We start from the raw sequence: 22,944 nt of genomic DNA on the forward strand, positions 1-22,944 counted from the left end.
CAGAGATAGGGAGGGGGTGTCGGGGCTGGAGGAGGTTACAGAGATAGGGAGGGGGTGTAGGGGGCTGGAGGAGGTTAGAGATAGGGATGGGGTGTAGGGGCTGGAGGAGGTTACAGAGATAGGGAGGGGGTGTAGGGGCTGGAGGAGGTTATCGGGGACGGGGCAGGGGGTTGCAATAGGGGCATTCGAAAATTAGGGTGGAGGTTTTGAAAGCAACTCTTTGCTTGATCGGGAAACAGTGAGCTGAGGGCAGAGGTGGGCGAACGGGACTTGGTGTGGGTCAAGACAGGGCCTGGAGAGTTTAGGGTGAGGTCATGCTGACGGAGAGTTGGACGTGGGAGATCGGTCGGAGGTTCGATGCAACAATGGAGTGTTGAGGGGGCCAAATGTACGATCGTGTGAGAGTTACGGGGGTGGAGATAAGAGACAGGGCCGATGACGGCTCCGGTGGGAGTTGGCGGTGGTGTAGGGAACATGGTTTGGAGCAGGGACCGTAGTCAATGGCCAGCGTCGTGCTGCCTTGCGCTTATAACCGAAGAGACAGGCCCCACTGGCCGCCTGGACTTCACAGCGATTGCTGTTGATTTGGATGACTAAGTGGTTATGGTTCCTGTGCGAGCCCCTGGAGTTCCAAATCTGTTTATATCTGTGGTCTGTGGTCAGGCCGGAACATAGCGTGACTGCAGGCAGCGTCCAAATGTCTGACCCTCTGCCATCCCTGTGGTTCAGCTCACCTGGGGAGCCGGGAGGTCTAAGAAGGCCCGAGGCCTACACCGCTCGGAGGAGCGACGAGGGTGCGGTGGGAAAGAGGGAGAAGCCACGTTCAAAAACTATGAGGCGCAGCGGATGCACCTGCGTTCCCCCATCTCTGTAACGCCCCGACAACCGCTCCCGGATATCTGCGCTCCCCCCAATTCCGGCCTCCCGAGCATCCCCGCCCCCCCCCCCCCGGTTCCCCGTCGCTCCTGAATTGGCGGCCTTGCCTTCAGCTCCCTGGGGGGAGGCCTGGGTTCTGGAAATGCCTCCCTAAACCTCTCCGCTCCTCCATCCTCCATTGACACAGGGACAGGAGGAGGCCACCCCAGTCCCTCGAGCCAAAAGGCCCATCCACGGAACCGACGTTCCCCGTCCACGGAACCGACGTTCCCCGTCCACGGGACCATCCCCGTGGATTTAAAAGTCAGGAATCGGTCGGGGAAGAGTTCCTCCAATCCGATCGGGACTGAGGAACGAGCAGCGTTCCGAAAGCTAGTGACATCGAAACAAACCTGTTGGACTTTAACCTGGTGTTGTAAGACTTTGTACTTAAAATCCTTGGCATGGAAGGGTTAAAGGGAAAATCTTTTTCCCCCCCCCATTCAGTCCCTGTCCCGCCTTTCTCCCGGATCGGACCAATGGGATCCTGGAAAGACGGGCAGGGGAGGGGGTGGAGCCAGAGGAAGGGAGAATGTTTGTAGATCAGGCGTTCCTCTCCCAGCTTTTCATCAATCTTGCTACAGCTGGAGTGAAGGGGGAGGTGAGGAATGGGTCCTGCTATCGCAGACTTTGGGAGATCGCAGCGCACTGGGGAGGGATGGTTTTAACTAGGTCAAGAGCAAGGGAGGGCTTCTTGCTTTCGATTTTTCAGAGGTTACTTAGAGAACAGTTTGGACGTGAGCTGGTGTTTATATTTTTGGACGGTCAGCGAGAGAGAGAGGGGAGGTCATTTGTGACATTTGTCAAAATTGTAAACTTGCTTGGGAAATATAACGCCCCTATTTAACATGAGCATGGGAGTATTTTGGAACACTGTTTTCTGGCTTTGAGCAAGTCGGAGGATTATAAACTTTTGAAAATCATCCTCGCTTGTAAACTTTGTCAATACAAAAAAAATAAGGTTTGGAAGAAGTTTGTGACGAAAGTTTGAAAGAAATTGCTTTAAAAAGCTGGAGAGAAGTTTGTGAAAAAAATGTTTCAAAGATATTTGTGAAGTATGTTTAGGAAGAAATTTCTTTCAAAAGTTTGGACGAAGTTGGTGGTAAAAGTTTGAAAGATGACTTCAAGAGTTTGAAAGAAGTTTGTAATAAAAGTTTGGAGAAGTTTGAGAAAGAAGTTTGGAAGAAATGTCTTTAAAAAGTTTGGAAGACGTTTGTGGTTAAGGTTTTAAGGATGATTTCAAGAGTTTGAAAGAAGTTTGTAGTAAAGGTTTGGAGAAGAAGTTTGGAAGAAATGATTTTAAAAGTTTGAAAGAGGTTTGTAAGAAAAGTTTGGACAAAGTTTGGAAGAACTTTCTTTGAAAAGTTCGGAAGAAATTTGTGATAAAAAGTTTAAAAGAGGATTTCAAAAGTTTGGTAGAGGTTTACGATAAAAGTTTTAAAGATGGTTTCAAAAGTTTGAAAGAAGTTTGTAAGAAAAGTTTGGACAAAGTTTGGAAGGAATTTGTGATAAAAAGTTTTCAAGATGATTTCAAAAGTTTGCAATAAAAGTTTGGAGGAAGATTGAGAAAGAAGTTTGAAAGATTATTTTAAAAGTTTGAAAGACGTTTGCAAATACAAAGTTTGAAAGAAATTGGTAAAACAAAAACGGAAAAATTATTTTAAAAGTTTGTGAAAAAATAAGCTTTTTAAAAACGAGTCCCTTTTTATTAGCTCAACATCTTTCCACAGCAGATTTACTTTCCTCAATCTCCACCTTGCTGCTTCTGAATACTCCCTCTCTCTCTCTAGTTTGAACGCCTGTTACTTGAGCTCTGGGCGTCGCATGTTCGGGTCGAGACGCTCGGGGGTTGTGCGGAGACTGTGGAGGAGTCGTTGCCCCAAGCCGGGAGGAGAGAGCAGCCAGAATGTCGATCAGGACCTGCAGAGCGGATTGAAGTTGGCGACTCACTCCCTCTTCAAGAGGCTAAGAGACGAGCAGCTGGAGCTGCTGGCCCGAGCGCTGGACGCCAGGGGCACTGACGACCGCATGGGCTGCGTCCCCTTCCCCAGGAGCGAGCTGCGGATCGGCAAGCAGCATTACTGGCCGCAGGTTCTGACCTGCAAACTCTTCCGTTGGCCCGACCTCAAGCACCTCCACCAGCTCAAGCGCCTGTGCGTCTGTGACTGTTTCTGGAGGATGTCTGAAGATCATGGCACCACCTGCTGTAACCCTTATCATTTCAGCAGGCTGTGTGAGCCAGGTAACAGGTGGTCTCACGCACCTTTCAAATTTATTTTGCACTGTCTTGTATTTTCAGTTTAAAAAAGGAGAGGAACTAAATCTTCAAGGTCAACTTGAATGTTCCCATGTGTACTTTGTCAAGAAAAAAACGGCAATGTATTTTTTTTTGTCGTCCACGTATTGTTCAACCCCAAACGCCCCTTGAGAAGGTGGCGATGAGCCACTTTCTTGAACAGACCGTCTGGTGTAGCTACGCATATACGCTGTTATTATTGCCCTAAAAGATCCCTGGGCCATCATTGGAAGAACTGGCTCACCCCCCCCCCACCCCCCACCCCCGCTCCCCCCACCCCCGCCCACCCCCCCCACCCCCTCACAACACCTTCTCCCTGGCCCCATGCCACCCAGCCAATATTTATCCCTTTCTTAACCAGAAAATTCCAACTATCGGGACAATTTAGCGTGACCAAAGGGCCGCACGGTGGCGCAGTGGGTTAGCACTGCTGCCTCACGGCGCCGAGGTCCCAGGTTCGATCCCGGCTCTGGGTCACTGTCCGTGTGTGGAGTTTGCACATTCTCCCCGTGTGTCTGCGTGGGTTTCGCCCCCCACAACTCAAAGACGTGCAGGGTATAGGTGGATTGGCCGCGCTAAATTGCCCCTTAATTGGAAAAAATTAATTGGGTACTCTGAAATTAAAAAAAAAAAATTCCCGTATCCAGGCGCGTGGAGAGTCTCCCATCGCACTCCTGACTCGTGTCCTTGTCGATGGGGGACAGGCTTTGGGAGGGGGGGGGTCAGGAGGTGAGTTTCTCTCCGCAGGATTCCCAGCCTCTGACCTGCTCTGGTAGCCACAGTATTTATACGGCTGGGTCCAGCTCAGTTTCTGCTCAATGGTAACCCCCAGGATGTTGATAGTGGGGGACACAGCGACGGTAATGCCATTGAATGTCACGGGGCGATGGGTCGATCCTCTCTTGTCGGAGACGGTCATTGTCTGGCACTTGTGTGGGGCGAATGTAACTTGCCCCTTGTAATAATAATAATCGCTTATTGTCACAAGTAGGCTTCAATGAAGATACCGTGCAAAGCCCCTCGTCGCCACACTCCGGAGCCTGTTTGGGGAGGCCGGGAAGCTGCGCTGCTGGCATTGTTCTGCATTGCAAGCCAGCTGTTTAGCCCAGTGTGCTGAACCAGCCGCGAGCTGACAGCTGACCGGATAATCCGCGTAAATGTGGGGTCTGGCGGTACAACGTGACAGCCAGGGAACCCTGGCGATTCCCCCAGCGATTCCGAACGCCCGGGTGGCTACCAGGACCCCTTCAGCGTCGGCCTGAGCCCTGCCTGAGCTAATCTAACGGCGCCCAAGCCAAGGGCTGAGCCAGGTACAGCCCAGGTCAGTTCCCCCACCGGCAGTAAGTTTACGGATTGGGAACAGAGTCTACTGTCGGCTCGCCTGGTAGGATAAACATTGTTCAGCCTGATTGTTTGGACAACTCCCTCGCCTTCCTCTCTGCGCGCGACATCCTGTCACAAACCCACTCCAAGAACAACAAACTCCGGGATTTAGGTAGCGCCTCTCCCGTCCCCGAAGAGCATGAATCAGACTAAACGCGACATGGATCGACGAGGGACACAGGGGCAGATGATCAAAGAGCTTGATTTTAGGGAGGGTCTTAAAGGAAGGAAGGGAGGGACCCCCCCCCCCCCCAGGCAGCTGAAGGCACGGCCGCCAATGGCGGAGCGATGGGAATCGGGGGGGGGGGGGGGGGGGATGCTCGAGAGGCCGGGATTGGAGGAGCGCAGAGATCCCGGAGGGTTGTAGGGAGCTGGAGGACGTTACAGAGATAGGGAGGGGGTGTCGGGGCTGGAGGAGGTTACAGAGCTAGGGAGGGGGTGTAGGGGCTGGAGGCGGTTACAGAGATAGGGAGGGGCTGTAGGGGCTGGAGGAGGTTACAGAGATAGGGAGGGGCTGTAGGGACTGGAGGAGGTTACAGAGATAGGGAGGGGGTGTAGGGACTGGAGGAGGTTACAGAGATAGGGAGGGGGTGTAGGGACTGGAGGAGGTTACAGAGATAGGGAGGGGGTGTCGGGGCTGGAGGAGGTTACAGAGATAGGGAGGGGGTGTAGGGGGCTGGAGGAGGTTACAGAGATAGGGAGGGGCTGTAGGGGCTGGAGGAGGTTACAGAGATAGGGAGGGGGTGTAGGGGCTGGAGGCGGTTACAGAGATAGGGAGGGGGTCTAGGGGCTGGAGGAGGTTACAGAGATAGGGAGGGGGTGTAGGGGCTGGAGGAGGTTACAGAGATAGGGAGTGAGGTGTAGTGACTGGAGGAGGTTACAGAGATAGGGAGGGGGTGTAGGGGCTGGAGGAGGTTACAGAGATAGGGAGGGGGTGTCGGGGCTGGAGGAGGTTACAGAGATAGGGAGGGGGTGTAGGGGCTGGAGGAGGTTACAGTGATAGGGAGGGGCTGTAGGGGCTGGAGGAGGTTACAGAGATAGGGAGGGGCTGTAGGGGCTGGAGGAGGTTACAGAGATAGGGAGGGGCTGTAGGGGCTGGAGGAGGTTACAGAGCCCCCTCCCCGTCAACTCTGCCCCCTCCGCACCAACTCTGCCCCCTCCCCATCAACTCCGCCCCCTCCCCGTCAACTCCGCCCCCTCCCTGTCAACTCCACCCCCTCCCCGTCAACTCCACCCCCGCCCCGTCAACTCCGCCCCCTCCCCGTCAACTCCGCCCCCTCCCTGTCATCTCCGCCCCCTCCCCATCAACTCTGCCCCCCCGTAAACTCCGCCCCCTCGCTGTCATCTCCGCCCCTCCCCATCTACTCCGCCCACTCCCCATCAACTCCGCCCCCTCCCCATCAACTCCGCCCCCTCCCTGTCCACTACGCCCCCCCTTATTCACTCCGCCCCCTACCCGTCAACTCCACACCCTCCTCGTCAACTCCACACCCTCCCCGTCAACTCTGCCCCCTCCCCGTCAACTCCGCCCTCTCCCCGTCAACTCCGCCCCCTCCCCGTCATCTCCGCCCCCTACCCGTCAACTCCGCCCTCTCCCCGTCAACTCTGCCCCCTCCCCGTCAACTCTGCCCCCTCCTCGTCAACTCCGTCCCCTCCTCATCAACTCCGTCCCCTCCCCGTCAACTCCGTCCCCTCCTCATCAACTCCGCGCCCTCCCCGTCAACTCCGCCCCCTCCCCGTCAACTCCGTCCCCTCCTCATCAACTCCGTCCCCTCCTCATCAACTCCGTCCCCTCCTCATCAACTCCGTCCCCTCCTCATCAACTCCGCCCCCTCCCCGTCAACTCCGTCCCCTCCTTGTCAACTCCGCCCCCTCCTCATCAACTCCGTCCCCTCCTCATCAACTCCGTCCCCTCCTCGTCATCTCCGCCCCCTCCCCATCAACTCCGCCCCCTCCTCATCAACTCTACCCCCTCCTCATCAACTCCGCCCCCTCCCCGTCAACTCCGTCCCCTCCCCGTCAACTCCATCCCCTCCTCATCAACTCCGTCCCCTCCTCATCAACTCTACCCCCTCCTCATCAACTCCGCCCCCTCCCCGTCAACTCCGTCCCCTCCCCGTCAACTCCGCCCCCTCCCCATCAACTCCGTCCCCTCCCCGTCAACTCCGTCCCCTCCCCGTCAACTCCGCCCCCTCCCCGTCAACTCCGCCCCCTCCCCGTCAACTCCGCCCCCTCCCCGTCAACTCCGTCCCCTCCTCGTCAACTCTGCCCCCTCCCCGTCAACTCTGCCCCCTCCCCGTCAACTCCGCCCCCTCCCCGTCAACTCCGCCCCCTCCCCGTCAACTCCGTCCCCTCCCCGTCAACTCCGTCCCCTCCCCGTCAACTCCGCCCCCTCCCCGTCAACTCCGTCCCCTCCCCGTCAACTCCGCCCCCTCCCCGTCAACTCCGTCCCCTCCCCGTCAACTCCGTCCCCTCCCCGTCAACTCCGCCCCCTCCCCGTCAACTCCGTCCCCTCCCCGTCAACTCCGCCCCCTCCCCGTCAACTCCGCCCCCTCCCCGTCAACTCCGTCCCCTCCCCGTCAACTCCGCCCCCTCCCCGTCAACTCCGTCCCCTCCCCGTCAACTCTGCCCCCTCCCCGTCAACTCCGTCCCCTCCCCGTCAACTCCGCCCCCTCCCCGTCAACTCCGCCCCCTCCCCGTCAACTCCGTCCCCTCCTCGTCAACTTCGCCCCCTCCCCGTCAACTCCGTCCCCTCCCCGTCAACTCCGCCCCCTCCCCGTCAACTCCGTCCCCTCCCCGTCAACTCCGCCCCCTCCCCGTCAACTCCGCCCCCTCCTCATCAACTCCGCCCCCTCCCCGTCAACTCCGCCCCCTCCCCGTCAACTCCGTCCCCTCCCCGTCAACTCCGCCCCCTCCCCGTCAACTCCGTCCCCTCCCCGTCAACTCCGCCCCCTCCCCGTCAACTCCGCCCCCTCCTCATCAACTCCGCCCCCTCCCTGTCAACTCCGCCCCCTCCCCGTCAACTCCGCCCCCTCCCCGTCAACTCCGCCCCCTCCCCGTCAACTCCGTCCCCTCCCCGTCAACTCCGTCCCCTCCTCGTCAACTCCGCCCCCTCCCCGTCAACTCCACACCCTCCCCGTCAACTCCACCCCCTCCCCGTCAACTCCACCCCCTCCCCGTCAACTCCACACCCTCCCCGTCAACTCCGCCCCCTCCCCGTCAACTCCGCCCCCTCCCCGTCAACTTCACACCCTCCTCGTCAACTCCGCCCCCTCCCCGTCAACTCCGCCCCCTCCTCGTCAACTCCGCCCCCTCCCCGTCAACTCCACCCCCTCCCCGTCAACTCCACCCCCTCCCCGTCAACTCCACCCCCTCCCCGTCAACTCCACCCCCTCCCCGTCAACTCCACACCCTCCCCGTCAACTCCACACCCTCCTCGTCAACTCCGTCCCCTCCCCGTCAACTCCGCCCCCTACTCATCAACTCCGCCCCCTCCCCGTCAACTCCGTCCCCTCCTCGTCAACTCCGTCCCCTCCTCATCAACTCCGCCCCCTCTCCATCAACTCCGCCCCCTCCCCTCAACTCCGTCCCCTCCTTGTCAACTCCGCCCCCTCCCCGTCAACTCCGCCCCTCCCTGTCAACTCCACCCCTCCCCGTCAACTCCACCCCCTCCCCGTCAACTCCGCCCCCTCCCCGTCAACTCCGCCCCCTCCGCATCAACTCCGCCCCCTCCCCGTCAACTCCGTCCCCTCCCCGTCAACTCCGCCCCCTCCCCGTCAACTCCGCCCCCTCCCCGTCAACTCCGCCCCCTCCCCATCAACTCCGCCCCCTCCCCGTCAACTCCGCCCCCTCCCCGTCAACTCCGCCCCCTCCCTGTCAACTCCGCCCCCTCCCCGTCAACTCCGCCCCCTCCCCGTCAACTCCGCCCCCTCCCCGTCAACTCCGCCCCCTCACCATCAACTCCGCCCCCTCCACGTCAACTCCGCCCCCTCCCCGTCAACTCCGCCCCCTCCCTGTCAACTCCGCCCTCTCCCCGTCAACTCCGCCCCCTCCCCGTCAACTCCGCCCCCTCATCGTCAACTCCGTCCCCTCATCGTCAACTCCGCCCCCTCCCCATCAACTCCGTCCCCTCCCCGTCAACTCCGCCCCCTCCCCGTCAACTCCGCCCCCTCCCCGTCAACTCCGTCCCCTCCCCGTCAACTCCGTCCCCTCCTCATCAACTCCGTCCCCTCCCCGTCAACTCCGTCCCCTCCTTGTCAACTCCGCCCCCTCCCCGTCAACTCCGTCCCCTCCCCGTCAACTCCGTCCCCTCCCCGTCAACTCCGCCCCCTCCCCGTCAACTCTGCCCCCGCCCCGTCAACTCCGCCCCCTCCCCGTCAACTCCGCCCCCTCCCCGTCAACTCCGTCCCCTCCCCGTCAACTCCGCCCCCTCCTCATCAACTCCGCCCCCTCCCCGTCAACTCCGCCCCCTCCCCGTCAACTCCGCCCCCTCCTCATCAACTCCGCCCCCTCCCCGTCAACTCCGCCCCCTCCCCGTCAACTCCGCCCCCTCCCCGTCAACTCCGCCCCCTCCCCATCAACTCCGCCCTCTCCCTGTCAACTCCGTCCCCTCCCCGTCAACTCCGCCCCCTCCTCATCAACTCCGCCCCCTCCCCGTCAACTCCGCCCCCTCCCCGTCAACTCCGCCCCCTCCTCATCAACTCCGCCCCCTCCCCGTCAACTCCGCCCCCTCCTCATCAACTCTGCCCCCTCCCCATCAACTCCGCCCCCTCCCCGTCAACTCCGTCTCCTCCTCGTCAACTCCGCCCCCTCCCCGTCAACTCCGCCCCCTCCCTGTCAACTCCGCCCCCTCCCCGTCAACTCCGCCCCCTCCCTGTCAACTCCGCCCCCTCCCCGTCAACTCCGCCCCCTCCCCGTCAACTCCGCCCCCCTCCCCGTCAACTCCGCCCCCTCCTCGTCAACTCCGTCCCCTCCTCGTCAACTCCGCCCCCTCCCCGTCAACTCCGCCCCCTCCTCGTCAACTCCGTCCCCTCCTCGTCAACTCCGCCCCCTCCCCGTCAACTCCGCCCCCTCCCCGTCAACTCCGCCCCCTCCCCATCAACTCCGCCCTCTCCCCGTCAACTCCGCCCCCTCCCCGTCAACTCCGCCCTCTCCCCGTCAACTCCGCCCCCTCCCCGTCAACTCCGCCCCCTCCCCGTCAACTCCGCCCCCTCCCCGTCAACTCCACACCCTCCCCGTCAACTCTACCCCCTCCCCGTCAACTCCGTCCCCTCCTCGTCAACTCCGTCCCCTCCTCGTCAACTCCGTCCCCTCCTCGTCAACTCCGTCCCCTCCTCGTCAACTCCGCCCCCTCCCCGTCAACTCCGCCCCCTCCCTGTCAACTCCGCCCCCTCCCCGTCAACTCCGCCCCCTCCCCGTCAACTCCGCCCCCTCCCCGTCAACTCCGCCCCCTCCTCGTCAACTCCGTCCCCTCCTCGTCAACTCCGCCCCCTCCCCGTCAACTCCGCCCCCTCCTCGTCAACTCCGTCCCCTCCTCGTCAACTCCGCCCCCTCCCCGTCAACTCCGCCCCCTCCCCGTCAACTCCGCCCCCTCCCCATCAACTCCGCCCTCTCCCCGTCAACTCCGCCCCCTCCCCGTCAACTCCGCCCTCTCCCCGTCAACTCCGCCCCCTCCCCGTCAACTCCGCCCCCTCCCCGTCAACTCCGCCCCCTCCCCGTCAACTCCACACCCTCCCCGTCAACTCTACCCCCTCCCCGTCAACTCCGTCCCCTCCTCGTCAACTCCGTCCCCTCCTCGTCAACTCCGTCCCCTCCTCGTCAACTCCGTCCCCTCCTCGTCAACTCCGCCCCCTCCCCGTCAACTCCGCCCCCTCCTCGTCAACTCTGCCCCCTCCCCGTCAACTCCGCCCCCTCCCCGTCAACTCTGCCCCCCTCCCCGTCATCTCTGCCCCCTCCCCGTCAACTCCGCCCTCTCCCCGTCAACTCCGCCCTCTCCCCGTCAACTCCGCCCTCTCCCCGTCAACTCTGCCCCCACCCCCTCAACTCCGCCCCCTCCACTGCTCCTGAGTAGGCCTCTGCTCCAGCGATGGTAGGCCTCTGCTCTGGAGTAGGCCTCTGCTCCGTTGGTGGTAGGCCTCTGCTCCAGCGATGGTAGGCCTCTGCTCCTGAGTAGGCCTCTGCTCCAGTAGTAGGTCTCTGCTCCGGCGGTGGTAGGCCTCTGCTCCAGTAGTAGGTCTCTGCTCCGGCGGTGGTAGGCCTCTGCTCCAGTAGTAGGTCTCTGCTCCGGCGGTGCTAGGCCTCTGCTCCTGAGTAGTCCTCTGCTCCGGCGGTGGTAGGCCTCTGCTCCGGTAGTAGCCCCCTGCTCCGGTGGTGGTAGGCCTCTGCTCCAGTAGTAGGCCCCTGCTCCGGTGCTGGTAGGCCTCTGCTCCAGTAGTAGGTCTCTGCTCCGGCGGTGGTAGGCCTCTGCTCCTGAGTAGTCCTCTGCTCCGGCGGTGGTAGGCCTCTGCTCCGGTAGTAGGCCCCTGCTCCGGCGGTGATAGGCCTCTGCTCCAGTAGTAGGTCTCTGCTCCGGTGGTGGTAGGCCACTGCTCCAGTAGTAGGCCCCTGCTCCGGTGCTGGTAGGCCTCTGCTCCAGTAGTAGGTCTCTGCTCCGGCGGTGGTAGGCCTCTGCTCCAGTAGTAGGTCTCTGCTCCGGCGGCGGTAGGCCCCTGCTCCGGTAGTAGGCCCCTGCTCCGGTGGTGGTAGGCCTCTGCTCCAGTAGTAGGCCCCTGCTCCGGTGCTGGTAGGCCTCTGCTCCAGTAGTAGGTCTCTGCTCCGGCGGTGGTAGGCCTCTGCTCCAGTAGTAGGTCTCTGCTCCAGCGGTGGTAGGCCTCTGCTCCTGAGTAGTCCTCTGCTCTGGCGGTGGTAGGCCTCTGCTCCAGTAGTAGGTCTCTGCTCCGGCGGTGGTAGGCCTCTGCTCTGGAGTAGGCCTCTGCTCCGGTGGTGGTAGGCCTCTGCTCTGGAGTAGGCCTCTGCTCTGGTGGTGGTAGGCCTCTGACTGCCACATTGTCGGACAGAACAAAGCCCAAGTGGGGGCAGGGAGGAGTGAGGGGGAGGCAAGGGTTCAAAGTTTGTCCGAGGAGCGGCCGGCTGGCCATCCGGGACTTGTGGGAGGAAACCGGAGCACCCGGAGGAAACCCACGCAGACACGGGGAGGACGTGCAAACACCGCACATACAGTGACCCAAGCCGGGAATCGAACCGGGGACCCTGGAGCTGTGAAGCAACGGTGCTAGCCACTGTGCCACGCAGGTGGACAGAGTGGGCCTGGGTAGGGTGCTCTTTCCAAGGGCCGGTGCATACTCGATGGGCCAAATGGCCTCCTTCTGTACCGTAAATGCTAGCATTCTATGAATTCTGTGTGAACAACCCTTCCAAGATCGGCGGCACGATGGTTAGCACGGCTGCCTCACAGCGCCAGGGTTCCAGGTTCGATTCCCCGCTGTGTCACTGTCTGTGCGGAATCTGCACGGTTTCCGCCCACAGTCCAAAGATGTGCGGGTTAGGTGGATTGGCCGTGCTAAATTGTCCCTTAGTGTCCAAAGATGTGCAGGTTAGGTGGATTGGCCGTGCTAAATTGTCCCTTAGTGTCCAAAGATGTGCAGGTTAGGTGGATTGGCTGTGCTAAATTGCCCCTTAGTGTCCAAAGATGTGCGGGTTAGGTGGATTGGCCGTGCTAAATTGCCCCTTAGTGTCCAAAGATGTGCGGGTTAGGTGGATTGGCCGTGCTAAATTGTCCCTTAGTGTCTAAAGATGTACAGGTCAGGTGGATTGGCCGTGCTAAATTGTCCCTTAGTGTCCAAAGATGTGCGGGTTAGGTGGATTGGCCGTGCTAAATTGCCCCTTAGTGTCCAAAGATGTACAGGTTGGGTGGATTGGCCGTGCTAAATTGTCCCTTAGTGTCCAAAGATGTGCAGGTTAGGTGGATTGGCCGTGTTAAATTGTCCCTTAGTGTCCAAAGTTGTACAGGTTAGATGGATTGGCCGTGCTAAATTGTCCCTTAGTGTCCAAAGATGTGCAGGTTAGGTGGATTGGCCGTGCTAAATTGTCCCTTAGTGTCCAAAGATGTGCAGGTTAGGTGGATTGGCCGTGCTAAATTGTCCCTTAGTGTCCAAAGATGTGCAGGTTAGGTAGATTGGCCGTGCTAAATTGTCCCTTAGTGTCCAAAGATGTGGTTAGGTGGATTGGCCGTGCTAAATTGCCCTTAGTGTCCAAAGATGTGCGGGTTAGGTGGATTGGCCGTGCTAAATTGTCCCTTAGTGTCCAAAGATGTGCAGGTTAGGTGGATTGGCCGTGCTAAATTGTCCCTTAGTGTCTAAAGATGTACAGGTCAGGTGGATTGGCCGTGCTAAATTGTCCCTTAGTGTCCAAAGATGTGCGGGTTAGGTAGATTGGCCGTGCTAAATTGTCCCTTAGTGTCCAAAGATGTGCAGGTTAGGTGGATTGGCCGTGCTAAATTGTCCCTTAGTGTCCAAGGATGTGCAGGTTAGGTGGATTGGCCGTGCTAAATAGTCCCTTAGTGTCCAAAGATCTGCGGGTTAGGTGGATTGGCCGTGCTAAATTGCCCCTTAGTGTCCAAAGATATGCAGGTTAGGTGGATTGGCCGTGCTAAATTGTCCCTTAGTGTCCAAAGATGTGCAGGTTAGGTGGATTGGCCGTGCTAAATTGCCCCTTAGTGTCCAAAGATGTGCAGGTTAGGTGGATTGGCCGTGCTAAATTGCCCCTTAGCGTCCAAAGATATGCAGGTTAGGTGGATTGGCCGTGCTAAATTGTCCCTTAGTGTCCAAAGATGTGCGGGTTAGGTGGATTGGCCGTGCTAAATTGTCCCTTAGTGTCCAAAGATGCGCAGGTTAGGGGGATTGACCATGCTAAATTGTCCCTGAGTGTCCAAAGATGTACAGGTTGGGTGGATTGGCCGTGATAAATTGTCCCTTAGTGTCCAAAGATGTGCGGGTTAGGTGGATTGGCCGTGCTAAATTGTCCCTTAGTGTCCAAAGATGTGCAGGTTAGGTGGATTGGCCGTGCTGAATTGTCCCTTAGTGTCCAAAGATGTGGTTAGGTGGATTGGCCGTGCTAAATTGCCCTTAGTGTCCAAAGATGTGCGGGTTAGGTGGATTGGCCGTGCTAAATTGTCCCTCAGTGTCCAAAGATGTGCAGGTTAGGTGGATTGGCCGTGCTAAATTGTCCTTTAGTGTCCAAAGATGTGCAGGTTAGGTGGATTGGCCGTGTTAAATTGTCCCTTAGTGTCCAAAGTTGTACAGGTTAGATGGATTGGCCGTGCTAAATTGTCCCTTAGTGTCCAAAGATGTGCAGGTTAGGTGGATTGGCCGTGCTAAATTGTCCCTTAGTGTCCAAAGATGTGCAGGTTAGGTGGATTGGCCGTGCTAAATTGTCCCTTAGTGTCCAAAGATGTGCAGGTTAGGTGGATTGGCCGTGCTAAATTGTCCCTTAGTGTCCAAAGATGTGGTTAGGTGGATTGGCCGTGCTAAATTGCCCTTAGTGTCCAAAGATGTGCGGGTTAGGTGGATTGGCCGTGCTAAATTGTCCCTTAGTGTCCAAAGATGTGCAGGTTAGGTGGATTGGCCGTGCTAAATTGTCCCTTAGTGTCCAAGGATGTGCAGGTTAGGTGGATTGGCCGTGCTAAATTGTCCCTTAGTGTCCAAAGATCTGCGGGTTAGGTGGATTGGCCGTGCTAAATTGCCCCTTAGTGTCCAAAGATATGCAGGTTAGGTGGATTGGCCGTGCTAAATTGTCCCTTAGTGTCCAAAGATGTGCAGGTTAGGTGGATTGGCCGTGCTAAATTGCCCCTTAGTGTCCAAAGATGTGCAGGTTAGGTGGATTGGCCGTGCTAAATTGCCCCTTAGCGTCCAAAGATATGCAGGTTAGGTGGATTGGCCGTGCTAAATTGTCCCTTAGTGTCCAAAGATGTGCGGGTTAGGTGGATTGGCCGTGCTAAATTGTCCCTTAGTGTCCAAAGATGCGCAGGTTAGGGGGATTGACCATGCTAAATTGTCCCTGAGTGTCCAAAGATGTACAGGTTGGGTGGATTGGCCGTGATAAATTGTCCCTTAGTGTCCAAAGATGTGCGGGTTAGGTGGATTGGCCGTGCTAAATTGTCCCTTAGTGTCCAAAGATGTGCAGGTTAGGTGGATTGGCCGTGCTGAATTGTCCCTTAGTGTCCAAAGATGTGGTTAGGTGGATTGGCCGTGCTAAATTGCCCTTAGTGTCCAAAGATGTGCGGGTTAGGTGGATTGGCCGTGCTAAATTGTCCCTCAGTGTCCAAAGATGTGCAGGTTAGGTGGATTGGCCGTGCTAAATTGTCCTTTAGTGTCCAAAGATGTGCAGGTTAGGTGGATTGGCTAAATTGTCCCTCAGTGTCCAAATGTCAGGTTGGGTTACGGGGATAGGGTGGAGGAGTGGGCTTCGGTAGGTGGGTCTTTCAGGGGGTCGGTGCCGACTTGACGGGCTGAATGGCCTCCTTCTGCACTGTGGGGTTTCAACGAAAACTGGAGCAGGAGGAAGATTTCGAGCCTGCTCCGCCATTTGTATTGCCGAGATGTTCTTCCCCCTGGGCCAGCGTTCGTTGCCCAACCCTAATTGTCCCCTCGAACTCAGCGCCCCCCACCCCCTCGGCCATTCCAGAGGAGCCGTCAAGCGTCGACCATTGCCGTCCCCTTTAGGGAGGGAAATCTGCTGTCCTTATCCCGGTCTGGCCAACACTGGACTCCAGAACCACCCAACCCCCACACTGCCCCTCTGGAAGTGACCGATCGAGACGCTTGGTTTAAGGGACAAATAGGGGATGGCCAAATTCAGCGGAAAAAATTTCCAAAGCGCGCGGGACCTTGGCCGTAGGGGCAGGCGATGGTATCACCGTGGATTATAATGAGGTGAGATGTTAGGTTCACTATTTCTCTCGGGTGTAGGCCAACATCGAGTGGTCTTGACGAAGGGATGACCTTTGCCCTTTCAGTTGGCACCAAACCTTGACTTATATTGACGGCAGTAGAAAATGAATATTAAATTGCACCGCCTTTGGTCCAACGTGATCGCGTCTTATTTCTGTTGACTTCTGAGGGAAAACCCCGTCCCACCCTCCACCGCTGACAATAAATTGCTGTTTTTTTGTTGTCTCTCTTTTTCGTTTCAGAAACTCCACCACCGCCCTATTCCAAACTGTTGCCTGGCAACAATCGAAAGAACATTGATGGTAAATCTATCTCCCCCTTCCCATCTATTTACCCCCACGCGTGAGGTATGATTGTAACTATTTCAGATCAATAAGGGTTAAAAGTCTGGGTTAGTGTGTGTGACTCCTGCAGTCACGTTTAGAAAAGAAATCCTGGTTTGAAAGACAGCCAGACTTTGTGGCTGCAAAAGGAATAATTAAAGCACCGTAAATGTAAGGGCTGATGGGATTTTGTTTGTCTAAAGGTTCTCTGGGGATAGATAATTAGAGACATCGCGTTTGGCCTTAGTGAGATGATGAGGTCGATGGGAGGAGCCAGGGGCTGAAGCAGTCAGGTGGTACGGTCCAGTTCAGTTCAGGTCGGGGACATGAACAAGCAGCTTTTTTGCCAAATGCTGGGACGTTAAACAGAGGTTTGTCACAGGCAAGAATCTACAAGCTGTTTCCTGAAGGATCGCTCTCTTTCTCAAAGCGGTTTATCTAAGACATCTTTTTACAACAAGTATTCCGGGGCTGGCTAACTGTACTTCAAAATGGATTTTGTCCTGAGATGGGTTTTGCTTGAGTGGAGATAAAAGATAGCGTTTGATAGATTAAGTGATTGATAGTCATTTCTGAGCATTGTTCAACTGGTAATTGTAAACTATTTTCTGGTATAATGTTGAAGATATTTTAATCCTGTGTTAGTAATAAAGTTTGTTTCAATACACCATATCCCTATTTGTGCGTGGAATCCCTCTGGGAGTGAGGTATCCTTTCCTCACAGTCTGACAAATTAAGTAAAATATTGGGTTTTTTGTCCAGTATCCTAGCAACTGTTGGGGTCTGGTCCGAGTTGAGCAAGGGGACATTGGCGTTGAATTCATGTCGCTGGCCCAGTAATCAGAGAGACCCGCGCAGGGCGAGGCATGTTTTGGGGGGAGTTTGCACAGACCCAGGTGGGGGATAAGAGTTCAAAACAAGGGTGCCGCAAGCTTTTTGAAATTTATTCTTTCGCGGGATGTGGGCGTCGCCGACTAGACCGGCATTTATTCCCCGTCCCTAATTGCCCCTCGAGAAGGTGGTGGGTGAGCCGCCATCTTGAACCCGCTGCAGTCCCATGTGGTGTAGGTACCCCCACTGTGCTGTTAGGGAGGGAGTTCCGGATTCTGACCCGGCGACAGTGAAGGAACGGCCGATATATTCCCGAGTCGGGATGGCGAGCGGCTCGGAGGGGGGAACTTGCAGGTGGGGGGTATTCCCCGCGTGTCTGCTGCCCCCCCCTCGTCCTTCTAGACGGTAGAGGTGGCGGGTTTGGAAGGTGCTGCCGAAGGCGAGTCGCCGCGGGGCATCTTGTAGACGGTGCACACGGCTGCCGCTGTGCGTCGGGGGTGGGTGGGGGGGGGGGGAATGAATGTTGGCGGTTAGCGTGTCGATCGAGCGGGGCTGCTTTGTCCTGGATGGTGTCGAGCTTCTCGAGTGTTGTTGGGAGCCGTGCTCGTCCAGGCGAGTGGAGAGTTTCCCATCGCACTCCGGACTTGTGTCCTTGTCGATGGTGGACAGGATTTGGGGGGTCAGGAGGTGAGTTTCTCTCTGCAGGATTCCCAGCCTCTGACCTGCTCTGGGAGCCACAGTATTTATACGGCTGGGTCCAGCTCAGTTTCTGATCAATGGTAACCCCCAGGATGTTGATTGTGGGGAATTCAGCGATGGTAAAGCCATTGAATGTCACGGGGAGATGGTTAGATTCTCGCTTGTTGGTGATTGCGACCCACAAGTTCTACCCCATAAGGTTCCCAAAAGAAAGCTAAAGGCCCTGTGTGGTATTTATTTGCCAGGCATGGCTCAAAGTGTTAAAACCTATGGGATGTTGTTTTGGGGAAGGTGCATTCTCAGAGCTTAGGAAAGCAGATAGATTTGGATGTGCGCTGTCTGGCTAACCCTTCCTGTAGTTAATTGTAAATGTTGTGCATTATTGCTGCTTTTTCTTGTGGGTGCTAACGTTTAATGAACGTTTCACTAGGTGGCACAGTTGTTGCCTCACGGTGCCAAGGATCGATCCCGGCCCTGTGTCACTGTCCGTGTGGAGTTTGCACATTCACCCCGTGTCTGCGTGGGTTTCGCCCCCACAACCCAAAGCTGTGCCGGGGAGGTGGATTGGCCGCGCTAAATTGCCCCTTAATTGGGAAAAAAAAAGAATTGGATACTTTAAATGCATTAAAAGAAAACATTTCGCGATTTGAATAATTTACAACACTGACCCCCTTTCCTCGCCGGGTATCATCTCTGTTCTCACATTTTCCTCGAAATCCCGGAAAAAAATGGTTGGAAACCAGCATTCCACGTTTCCCTTCTGGAATTTAGGGCGCCCTCGCATTGAACCGTAGCGGGGTTCGTAGCAGTGGCACTGACTGGCTTACTTCCTCGTCCTAATTGTGATCGTCTCTGGGGTAGGCAGGGGGGGCTGGGAAAGAACTTGTGTTTATATAGCGCCTCAGGTTAACCCATTGCAGCCAAGGAAGAACGTCTGAGGTGTGACGTAGATTTGACGTTTCCCGACCCTGTCCTCAAGACCACCTGAGCTCTGAGCGGGGAGGGATCCAGGGACTGGCTTCGTTGGGCCCAGTTATGGTGCGGGAGGCCTTCGTGCTCATGCTAGTACTCCGTTGGTTCCATCCCCCACCCGTTCCCCCGCGCTGGGTAACGGATTTGCTGACTGGCGTTGTAGTGCACTCCAGGGTTGAAATAAATGTTTTTTTTTCTCTCCCTCACCCCCCCCCCCCCCCCCCCCCCCCCCCCCCCCCACACCCCAAGACCGGTTTGAACATGGGACTGCCGATGAACACAGGGCGAACGGGCCGACCAACAACACACATGACGTTTGGGCAGGTAAGAATGGCCCCTCGTGCTTCCGTTGGGTGGGGATTTTGACTCAGTATTTTGGTTTGGGGGGGACGGACGACATCCTGGTGGGAAATTCCAAGGGTCTGACTCCACCCGGAATTGAGGAGCGAGCCATGATGATGGCGACCGTGACGATCATCGATTGTCGTAGAAAATACCCAACTGGTTCACTCACGTCCTCTTTAGGGAGAGAACTCTGCAGGGGCCTACACGTGACTGCAAATCTGCCTCCTCACCCCAGGGCCTACACGTGACTGCAAATCTGCCTCCTCACCCCAGGGCCTACACGTGACTGCAAATCTGCCTCCTCACCCCAGGGCCTAGACGTGACTGCAAATCTGCCTCCTCACCCCAGGGCCTACACGTGACTGCAAATCTGCCTCCTCACCCCAGGGCCTACACGTGACTGCAAATCTGCCTCCTCACCCCGGTCTGGCCTACACGTAACTGCAAATCTGCCTCCTCACCCCAGGGCCTACACGTGACTGCAAATCTGCCTCCTCACCCCAGGGCCTACACGTGACTGCAAATCTGCCTCCTCACCCCGGTCTGGCCTACACGTAACTGCAAATCTGCCTCCTCACCCCAGGGCCTACACGTGACTGCAAATCTGCCTCCTCACCCCGGGGCCTACACGTGACTCCAGATCCCCCCCCCCCGCCCACAGCAATGTTGGCGACTCTTAACTATCCCCGCTCTGAAATGGCCGAGCCAGACGCTCGGTTCAAGGGGCAATTAGGGACGGCCTGGTGACGTCCCAGGTCCCCCGGAGCAATCAATTTTTAAAAAAAATACTCATTTTTCTGGCAGATGTGCGATCGATGGGCGCCAACCCGAGGTCCCACTGATCTGGGCCAAGATTTGGAGCTGTCACTTTGGGCTCTGAAGGATTCTGGGACAGTTTTATTCTCTGTTATGGGCCAGGGTTTAGAGAAGCCCAAAGTGTATCATGGAGACCCCCCCTGACCCACAACGTTTACTAGATTGTGGTACGGGGAGCGCACGGCCCACTCTACAGGTGTGGGACAGCAGAAATGGAAAAGTATTTTTTAAAGCAAAACAATGTTTATTCTCCGAACTCGAGTTAACCGTTTTAAAACATACAGTGAACATCTTAGCAACCATTAATTCACCATTCGTACCGGTACGACTCAGATGCCCAAAGCTGTACAGTCGATCCTGACTGGCCCTCAAGCGTTGGGGCATTCAATGGTTCAACGTTGGCCTTGACAACCCCGCCCCCCCTCTCCCTCCTCCGCAATGGAATCAGGAGATGCCGAGGGTCTCCAAGACAAGGTGGGTGGATGAAGCGACGATCCGGATCACTCCTGGGGATGTGCAAGGTGCTACAGAAATGCAGGTTGTTTGGCAGAGGTGACACGTTTCGTTCTGGTTGATATTTTCTCCCTCTTTGCAGAGTTCAGCGCGTCGCCGTGCTCGGCGAGGGACGGGCACTGGTGCAGCGTGGCCTACTGGGAGTACCGGACGAGGGTGGGCCGTCTCTACGCGGTCCGCGAGCCCTCGGTGGGCGTCTTCTGCGACCTGGCCCGCGGCACGGGCTTCTGCCTCGGCCAGCTCCACGCGGACAACCGCCACGAGCTGGTGAGGCGGACGCGCGGCAAGATCGGCGGCGGAGTCCTGCTGAGCAAGGAGTGGGACGGGGTCTGGGCCTACAACCGGAGCGACCACCCCGTCTTCGTCAACTCGCCCACCCTGGGGCACCCCGGCTCCCGAACTAGCTCCGTTCACAAAGTGCTGCCTGGCTACTCGGTGAAGGCCTTCGATTACGGCAAGGCCTGGGCCCTGCAGCGGGCTGCGGGCTCCGATTACCCCGAGGGCCCGTGCGACCCCAACAGCATCAGCATCAGCTTTGCCAAAGGCTGGGGCCCCTGCTACTCCAGACAGTTTGTCACCGCCTGTCCGTGCTGGCTGGAGGTATTGTTAAATCACAACTGAGGGATTTGTCCTGTAAACCAGAGAAACTAAACCCAGGTGCATTTGCGGACACGGACACGGACACATGCACGGGGACACACGCACACACACAGGACACACACACACGGACACACACACACGGACACGGACACACATGGACACACACGCGGGGACACACACAGACACACATACGGGGAGACACACATACGGGGGATGGGGTGTTCGACACACCCTCTCCAGTCCTCTCACCGGTAGTTGCCGACATAGGAGATGGGTCTCATTAACCCCACCCCCACATTCCAACAGTGGGTAAGTGGGTACCCCCCGGGGCTGAGGATACAGACCTCAGCCACCACTGACAGCCCCGCCCTATTCCCCCGCCCCATTCCCCCGACACCCCCGCCCCATTCCCCCGACACCCCTGCCCCATTCCCCCAACACCCCCGCCCCTTTCCCCCGCCACCCCCGCCCCATTCCCCCGACACCCCCGCCCCATTCCCCCGACACCCCCGCCCCATTCCCCCGCCACCCCCGCCCCATTCCACCGACACCCCCGCCCCATTCCACCGCCACCCCCGCCCCATTCCCCCGCCACCCCCGCCCCATTCCACCGACACCCCCGCCCCATTCCACCGACACCCCCGCCCCATTCCACCGACACCCCCGCCCCATTCCCCCGACACCCCGCCACATTCCCCCGCCACCCCCGCCCCATTCCACCGACACCCCCGCCACATTCCCCCGCCACCCCCGCCCCATTCCACCGACACCCCCGCCCCATTCCACCGACACCCCCGCCCCATTCCACCGACACCCCCGCCCCATTCCCCCGACACCCCCGCCCCCGCCCCATTCCACCGACAACCCCGCCCCATTCCCCCGACACCCCCGCCCCATTCCACCGCCACCCCGCCCCATTCCACCGACACCCCCGCCCCATTCCCCCGACACCCCCGCCCCATTCCCCCGACACCCCCGCCCCATTCCACCGCCAACCCGCCCCATTCCACCGCCACCCCCGCCCCATTCCACCGACACCCCCGCCCCATTCCCCCGACACCCCCGCCCCATTCCCCCGACACCCCCCTCCCCATTCCCCCGACACCCCCGCCCCATTCCCCCGACACCCCCGCCCCATTCCATCGACATCCCCGCCCCATTCCACCGACACCCCGCCCCATTCCACCGACACCCCGCCCCATTCCACCGACACCCCCGCCCTATTCCCCCGACATCCCCGCCCCATTCCACCGACACCCCGCCCCATTCCCCCGACATCCCCGCCCTATTCCACCGACACCCCCGCCCCATTCCCCCGACACCCCCGCCCCATTCCACCGACACCCCCGCCCCATTCCCCCGACACCCCCGCCCCATTCCCCCGACACCCCCGCCCCATTCCACCGCCACCCCCGCCCCATTCCCCCGCCACCCCCGCCCCATTCCACCGACACCCCCGCCCCATTCCACCGACACCCCCGCCCCATTCCCCCGACATCCCCGCCCTATTCCACCGACATCCCCGCCCCATTCCACCGCCATCCCCGCCCTATTCCTCCGACATCCCCGCCCTATTCCTCCGGCATCCCCGCCCTATTCCACGGACACCCCCGCCCCATTCCCCCGACATCCCCGCCCTATTCCCCCGACATCCCCGCCCTATTCCACCGACACCCCCGCCCTATTCCCCCGACACCCCCGCCCCATTCCCCCGACATCCCCGCCCCATTCCTCCAACATCCCCGCCCTATTCCTCCAACATCCCCGCCCCATTCCCCCGCCACCCCCGCCCCATTCCCCCGCCACCCCCGCCCCATTCCCCCGCCACCCCCGCCCCATTCCCCCGCCACCCCCGCCCCATTCCCCCGCCACCCCCGCCCTATTCCCCCGACATCCCCGCCCTATTCCCCCGCCACCCCCGCCCCATTCCCCCGCCACCCCCGCCCCATTCCACCGACATCCCCGCCCTATTCCACTGACATCCCTGCCACTGTCTGCTTTGTGAGAGCCTGTGATGCTGAGAATGACTGGATAGAACCATCAGCAGCGAACACACTGACAAATCCTCCTCGCAGTAAAGAGTTGACCATACTTAAATATAACAAACGGCCTTATCTCATTATGTATGCTCAGATTTAATATAAAGTTTTATATATTAAAATATTATAATTGTAAATATGGAGGTGTTTTTACATGGCAATTATTTATGTCCGTTAAATTATATACGTGAGTGTTACATAGGTGAGGAACACACTTTGTTCATTCTTAGTCTATTATCATCGAGCGTCACTGATGATGTTGAGTG

The 22,944-nt window shown here is 58.2% G+C and overlaps 1 protein-coding gene across 2 annotated transcripts; it reads left to right on the top strand.

Moving 5' to 3' along the window:
• The first annotated feature begins 1,459 nt into the window (after positions 1–1,459).
• LOC140402953 (mothers against decapentaplegic homolog 6-like) lies at positions 1,460–21,113 on the top strand. 2 transcript variants are annotated; one of them, XM_072490600.1, is made up of 5 exons: positions 1,460–1,516; positions 2,706–3,157; positions 15,783–15,842; positions 18,615–18,689; positions 20,122–21,113. In XM_072490600.1, the coding sequence occupies exons 2-5, from the start codon at positions 2,740–2,742 to the stop codon at positions 20,658–20,660; spliced, it is 1,092 nt and encodes a 363-aa protein (XP_072346701.1). In that variant the 5' UTR covers positions 1,460–1,516; positions 2,706–2,739; the 3' UTR covers positions 20,661–21,113. The 2 variants fall into 2 exon arrangements, with proteins under 2 accessions (XP_072346701.1, XP_072346702.1); XM_072490601.1 differs by lacking the exon at positions 1,460–1,516 and adding an exon at positions 1,596–1,876.
• Positions 21,114–22,944: the final 1,831 nt, after the last annotated feature.

The sequence above is a fragment of the Scyliorhinus torazame genome, chromosome 26 (genome assembly GCF_047496885.1).
Source record: "Scyliorhinus torazame isolate Kashiwa2021f chromosome 26, sScyTor2.1, whole genome shotgun sequence".
Taxonomy (NCBI): domain Eukaryota; kingdom Metazoa; phylum Chordata; class Chondrichthyes; order Carcharhiniformes; family Scyliorhinidae; genus Scyliorhinus; species Scyliorhinus torazame.